The sequence below is a fragment of the Buteo buteo genome, chromosome Z (assembly GCF_964188355.1).
Source record: "Buteo buteo chromosome Z, bButBut1.hap1.1, whole genome shotgun sequence".
Classification (NCBI taxonomy): Eukaryota; Metazoa; Chordata; class Aves; order Accipitriformes; family Accipitridae; genus Buteo; species Buteo buteo.
The window spans coordinates 3,977,662-3,985,286 of record NC_134204.1 but is presented as its reverse complement, the minus strand read 5'-3'; the positions used below and the strand labels follow the sequence as shown (position 1 = coordinate 3,985,286).

The 7,625-nt window shown below is 37.8% G+C and overlaps 1 protein-coding gene across 2 annotated transcripts in view; it reads right to left on the bottom strand.

Annotated features, from left to right (window-relative positions):
- Positions 1–2,781: 2,781 nt before the first annotated feature.
- SMAD2 (SMAD family member 2) overlaps positions 2,782–7,625 on the bottom strand; it is a 52,448-nt gene continuing 47,604 nt past the window's right edge. For both annotated transcript variants that reach the window (XM_075021431.1, XM_075021432.1), the window contains one exon: positions 2,782–4,707. In XM_075021431.1, the coding sequence (XP_074877532.1) occupies positions 4,584–4,707 (124 nt within the window). In that variant the 3' untranslated portion in view covers positions 2,782–4,583. The remainder of the gene's footprint in view (positions 4,708–7,625) is intronic.

Genomic DNA, 7,625 nt, shown 5'->3' with positions numbered 1-7,625 from the left:
TTCCAAAAGGAACAGGACAAGCAGCCGGACTTTACTGAACCCATTCTGACTAGATCTTCTACATGGGGGAAAGGGATCAAGAGCATCGAGGTCTGACATCTTTACATATCCGTTATTTGTTATTCATTTTTCTTCCGCCAACTAACTAGATTTAATCCTGATTACAGTTAATGAAACAGCTAATGTAACATCAAAGACTGTTCTCAGCTTTGAAGCCTTGATTCTAGTTTTTGTAGCTGTGACAGTCTAGTACTAGAAACTTACTCCACAAACTGTGTTTTCCCAAGAGAAGAAACAGCAACCTTACAGATGTTTTTACCCAAGAGAGAGAGATGGAAAAGAGGACCAACATGACAAAAGGTTATTTTTAAACTGCCTCCTTTAACACAGTTTATGATGGCTATTTACTAGCCAAGCTTAAGTGTTTAGAAAACAACACATTTCATTAATATTTTCTTAATAGTAATAAACTTTCAGATCAGTTGCAATTTAATTCCCTGAGCAGGGCTTTTCAGAAGCACTTTCAGCAAGCATGCTACTCGCTATATGTGTAATTCTTCTAACAAAGACAGTACCTCACTGACTCTTCAGAGCTAGTATTAAAGCTTCAGTGTCCCCAAAATTAGGTTATAGTCAAACTTGTTTTAGTAAAAAGAACACTGCTTCATAATCACAGAAAACACTGTGTGGGTGGAGTATAGTGAAATCCTGTATTTCACAATATTTTAACTCAAAACCCAGCTGCAGTAAAATTTCAGTTTGCAATGCTAAAAAAAAAAAGCTGTAACCACAACGAAGCATGACAAGTTTGAAGGTTAAAACAAAACACCGTTCACTGTGCCAACAATTTAGAGCTGCAGATGATTATCAAACCCCCAAACTCCACACCCTCACACTTCAACATGAAAAGTCAAGTTGGACACATGAAAATAGAAAGCTTGGTGAAGTACGGTAGTTGTGATTTTTAGTCTTCACTGTGTAAATTAGCTTAAAGCTATTATTCCTAAACACCTAAGCTGACTACTATGATAGCACCCAAGAACCTTTTAAGGCAGATATTCATACTTACTTTATGCATTTAAATCAGGCACCTCAGCCAACAGCCTAGGCTCTCTACCAGAGAGCAATTCAGATTTTACCTCTCCCTGCTACTCATGCAGGGAGTCTGAAGTTAAACTATTTACGCTGCTTGCCTGCAGTCTCAAGGAAGTTAAGTTCTGATTAAGCACAACATCCTGAATAAGAACAAGAAAACACCACAGCTCTCACCATGTTCTAGATTTGTGTAACAGCAACTGCAAGCCAAAGGACTCCATGCAAGACACTAAAGTAACAGCAGAGAATTCCTGTTGCAGAGAGGTTACCACCTAGATAGGAAACATGCACAAAAGGAAGAGGGAAATACACAGAGATGATGCTCTACTATCAATTCTCACAGTTTAAAGGTGCAAGAGTCCAGGCTTTTGACATTGTTCTCAAAGCCTCAGCCCTGGAACAACATCTAAATGAAAATGGGTTTTTCTTTGGAGGGAGAAGGGTTCTGAAATGTCAGCTCAGTGCATCCAAGCTGCTAAAAGGCATCTCAAAAATAATTTTTAAGGTCAGGTATTTACATCAACTACCTGATTTTTCATTACTTAGCTTTGGCAGTACTATGAAAATCAAGCTCAGACAGGGCTAGTGACAAGAGAGAGATCAGAACCCAGGCAGACAGAACCCCAGTCCAAACTTAAGGCAACAGTTACATACATAGTTTTTCCAGCTTCACGATACAGGTAAGCAGCTGGCTACCCACACTTAAAGTATCTCCAGTTATGAGTACTCCCTGCTTGGCAAGTATTTTATTTAACAAAACAGCCTCAAAGAAAATAATTCACTTTTCATTTGTACTTTGGACATCGATACTTTTGACTGGCAGAAGAGAAGAGGGATGAAGTCACATTCCTTACGTACCACAGGCATTCCACATTAAGATGGTTGAGCAGGCACTGGTCAGATTTTGAGGAAGAGCAGAACAGCAGTAGGGTAAGTCAGAAAGGCACTGGATTAAGAAACAGGAGTAGGTTAAAGTTACTCAAGAACTGCCAAAGGCATTTAAATGAAATACAGGCAAGCAAACATTTTGAATGCACATAAGCTCCCTTGTTCCTCTAAGCAGTGGCTGAAACAGTAATGGCAGAATATTTTAGTGGTACTAACAGAAGTCAAAAAAAGTGACTTCTACACAGACTGAGATGGCCTTGCATGCAGACAGCACCACAGATAATGCCTGCAGTGTCCTTGTACATGACTTGGAAGTCCCCACCAAAATAGGGTACAGTCAAGGTTATTACAATGTTCAAGGGAAAGCAAGTAATATCGGCGTAACTGAAAGAACACATACAGAAATCCACAGTAAAGAGACTACAGAATTAGGTCACCCAACTGATTCAAGCTGCAACCTGCTCATAAATGCAATGGAGTCTTTCACTCAGACAAGTTGCTCTTATCTAACTGTTTCACAGGTGAAAGTAAACATCTGAGCTAGTAGGACGTAATTTGATCGTGGCAGAAAAAAGCAACTGCTTTAATAAACTTGATCTGGAGTAGAAGTCTGTATCACTAAACACACACAGATCCAGAACCTCCACGACAGCTATATAAGACGTGATTTTAACATCTAAAGTATACATTTCTAGCCACAATGTGTGGGATACTTCTGCCATTTATTTAGGTGGGTTAGAATGATTTATAACCTTCCAGAGAAAATACATACAGCAATTAATAAAAAACCAACCATCATGAGAATTAAAACTTTTATTAGTGTATTCACATATTAGGCAAATGCAACACGCATGAAGCTTATTTCTTAGGTTCACAAGTTCTACCAATACATTAGTCTACTGGTAAAACTAGCACAAACTGGTAACTGCTTTGCCAATTTTTTTAAAAGGTGTCTGGCCCACTTTTTCAAGGCTTGATTTTTGGTATTGCTTCTATGCCCTAGTCATTATGGCATAAAAATATCCATCACTATCATCAATTCAGTCAACTGATTAAAAGCTGTAACACTGGCCACATTTTTGTTCTCAAAGCTAAATTATCACTAGCTGTACTTACAAAGTACAGTACTAGTGTAATGAATGAAACAATGGGAAAAACAGACAAAGGCAATCCTGCTACTGCCACAATAACAAAAGAATGACAGACAGCTAGATCACAAGATTGTTAGTAAGATGTATATTTTTCAAGTCAGAATAACCCTTCTATACAGTTTCCCAACCCTTCCCCAACCCAGACTTATTTGTAGAATATATTTCAGAATATTTTTAATATGGTGCAGCTGTAGTGTCCAAGGGTTCACAATAACATGCACTGTCACGAAGAACCTAGAAGTCCTCCTTCGCTGGTCATACCTCAGCAACCACTATCCTAGAGGTTTTGCAGAAGCAACTACTTTTAATAACAAGGCCCATTATGACATAATGAATGCGTATGATCTGGTATGTAAGTAAGCTATAGAAAGCCACTCAGATCAGAAATTTAAACTCTGTTACTGAAATATGTTAAGAAGCTGCATCTATTTAAAACCTATACGAAAGAGTCTAGTTTACCCTGGGAAAGGATTTTTCAAGGTATTTGGCTCCAAAACCTAAAAACCATGATTTTTAGTGACATCTGTTTAATGAAAAAATACAGATGTAAGGGGTAAGCCAATAACCTTGTGTACTTAATCCAGTATCCAATGCTATAGTAAATTCTCATTCCATGAGAAAAAATACTGATTTCAATGATTCAAGGTACAAAAAAGTCCCAAATTACAGCAGTGCCAGCAATAGTGCTGGTAACAGATGCATCAACTCAGATGGGTAGGGAAAAGTAGACTCCTAGTGTGATGGATACTTGGAATTTATAGTATGAATTCATTTTAGGCCCCATTAAGCATATAAAGTGTCTTAAGATTTCACAGATGAATCTCAAGACATTTCTTTCCCTTCCAATGGAGGGATTTTCTTTTTCTTTAAGAAGGCAGCAAAAAGTTAAGCTTTTCTACAAGGAAAGTCTGCTTTTTATGTTTAGGACAACTCGAAAACCTGCTTATATAAAAAAATATAAAAGAATAAAGGAGTAGAGTCTTGGAATTTCATGAGAGATTTGCCCCAATCAAAAAAACAAACAACTATTTATGGGAACTAAAATGTAGAACAGCACAATACCGTGATATTTGAGATCATGATACATTACCTGTACATATACTTAGCTATTCATGTTATTGATAAACCATTAGGACACTCAATTATATACCCAATAAAAACACCATTAAGAGTCTTTAGAACTGTCCCTTCTTCTTTCTGAAGAAGGCATTTCTATACACTAAATTTTCATCTAGTATCAGAGTATAGGAAACAGAATCCACAAGGTGCTTTAATTGATGAGACCTCAAGTGCTGTTTTTCTTTTTTTCTTTTTTTTTTTTTTTTAAAAACCTTTTTGGATAGTAAACAGTTCATGGGGACCACACACAAATACTACGACAGACGAGCTGTTATATTAAGTCTGTTGATCGGACTCGATATTTAGCCCACTGGTAATGGAGGAAGGAGTTTACGACATGCTGGAGCAGCGTACTGAAGGGGAGCCCATCTGAGTCAATACTTTGTCCAACCATTGTAGAGGTCCATTCAGATGGAGTTCAATCCAGCAAGGAGTGCTTGTTACTGTTTGCCGCCTAGAAAATAAAGAATAACAGGAAAGTCAGAAAGCAGCTTTGGCTGCCATAAAGTTCTCCATCATATGATCAAATATGTTTCCATCCGCAGAAAGATAAAAATCTGCAACCATAACTATTACTAAGCTATTTTCAGACAACCTTTGAAGAAAAAAAAAACAACAAAAAAACCCCAAACACCCCACATCTATAAGATACATCAATAATTACATGCTTATCTACAGTACATCGAGAATATTCTGCTCTGGAGAATAAGATAAGAACTGCAGCATTTGCTTCAAGTGCCACACAAAGAGCCTTACTTCTAAAAAGAAATTCAAAACTGAAGATTGTCCAACCAATGTGGTGGTCACATCACAGATAGCTGTGTGCAGCTCTATCTTAACCTTCAAAGGGTCTGCATGCATAACTGGGTTTGAATTTTGTAGACAACTACTGAGAAATATGGAATAGAAACACTTGGCTCGGCACTGTCAGCATGGTCAAACAGCACAATGCTATGGTGATCATAAGGTCTGGCTTTCTGGAGTAATTGACAAGGTAAATGTATAAGGAAACTGCTAGATGTTGTCAGAAACACTACGTCAAAACACAGTGTGTGGTTATACTGCGCTAACTGATGCTATCTCAAAGGAACACCAAACTTCGTCTCCGATTTCCTGTAATCTTATACTTCTACATGTGTTTTGTACCGTAACATCCTCACACAAACAATTTAAGTAAAAATTGTGTTTCCCTTCTCTTCTACATAAACTTGCCTGTAATTTTCCACAATAGAAGCCCTTAATTAAACACCATGTAGAAAGCCTCAGTAAAGCTGAAGGAGTGACAACCATAAGAGCTTCATTCGCTCTCCCATATATTCCTGTTTCAGAGACCTGTTTTTCAAAAATCTTCCTCCTCATCTCCAAAGTACAGAAATCAGTATTGGACATACTCTGCCTGAGAAATCCTGTTATTTCACTGTACCCACTCCAGGCATGGGAGTTTTCTCAAACTAGACTGGCAAGACTACTGTTGCTAAGCCAGTTTTTCCTAGTAATTCTAGCTATCCCAAAGTCAAAGCAAGGAGGCATTAAGATTCAAAGGCAGCAGATTAGTCAGGCACGAACCCAGCCCCTTCATTTTTACTGTCAGCACTGCAACCCTTCGCTTTAAGGAAATCTGTTTATATAAACAGAGGAACTGAAAAGGCAGAAAGATTAAGCCAGTGAGAGGATGGATTTCAAAAGCTGTCTGTGGTTTCACATTTTCTAGGAGAAGAAAGCAACTGGGGTCTCTGCTCTCTCAGCACTTTAAAAAACATTGTTATCTTAGCCCCAAATGCCTATGCCACAACAAAGTGATCCAATAGAAGAACAATCTAAACCACAGGAAACACAATTCCATTTAGTCTTGAATCCTCTCCCAAAGAAGGAAGTTCATTATTCCACCGCTGTCAACTCCCCTACAATATGTTCCACAACACACTTCCTCAACATTTTATAACTGGTTCTGTTCAACAACTCTGGCTTTGCACCACACTGGCAAAAGTTGATAAAATAGTGACAGTCACTCAGCAGCCATCTCAAAGCTAAAACTCAGCCTCTTCTACCATGGATTTCCAGTTCATATATCACTGAGTCTCTGTTGTAATTACCTCTACTTAACTTTCTTCAGAAGATGACCCTAGACAGGGATAGTTCCTGTGTTAATGTGAACACTTGTCTGCTGATCTGAACTTCTACCACCATCCTCAATTCAAGCCAACATGTAGCGAGCAAAAAGCTATAAACTATTTTGTCTACCAAGCTCATAAAATCTACCACCTTGCCATATCTGCATGTTTATGCACATATGCCATATGCCTAAAATGTAAGTAATGCTTTGGCTTTGCCAAAACCTGTTCTATGAGAAACATTCTTGACATAATAATGAAGCACGGAAGTTTTAACAAGAATGATGGATTTTACAGTGCTTCCTGGTCTATTTTGACAATTTGGACTACATTTAAATTCAAGGTTGTGTTTGCAGGAGCAACCTCTTCTTGCTTTAATCACAACTGCAGCATAACTTACAAGTTTTGTGCATCAATAATTTATTAGCATCATCTTAAACAGAGATGCAAAGAAACTAGTTCAGCACTATGTCAGTAATCAGTTTCTGTGCTGTTCTGGCAGCATTTTCACTGCAGCTTTTTTACTCCTATGATCTCTGAAGGGTTTATAGACTACTAACAACCAACATTCTCCTTCCTTAGAAGTAACTTTACCGAAAGCCTCCCCACTGTTTTAACCCAGCACTTACACTCCATTCACTTCAAGTTGTCTCCATATAATCTGACTGATTAAGCCTTTCTTCTGTTCTGATTTGAATGTTGTATTTAATTATGCGTAGAGTGTATACATACTCCTTTTGAGCCAAATCCAGCAGTTCTTTAAACTTGAGCCAGATTCTTTCTTGTGTACCTCTTGCTAACAAAGAGGTACCAATTTATTCCATTACTCAAATTTCTCATTTCATCTAATTAGGCTTTTACAAAATTGGCTTCATTTAGCTGAGAAGCCTCCCCCACGTACTGACACTGCTATTTACATGTATATATTTCAAGAGCAGATAAAAGAATCGAAACCCCAGGATTCACAGTGGAACATACATGCCATTATTCAACTTCAGAAGTTACATGGATTTAAAAAAGCCATTATGTATTGCAATAGGATATTGATATGTCAGACTTCATTCTTTCAGTGGACAATTTCTAGAGAGGTTTACGGGATTTGTTTAAAACCACATCCCTCGCTTTCCAAAACAATGAAATCTTTAATACTGCTCAGTTAAGTCAATTCCTTTTCTTCCCAAATTCCCATACTACATTGAAAACAGGCACTATCCTCAACTATAGCTCTTAGTTTGTGCTAATAGAGAATACAATTGGAATC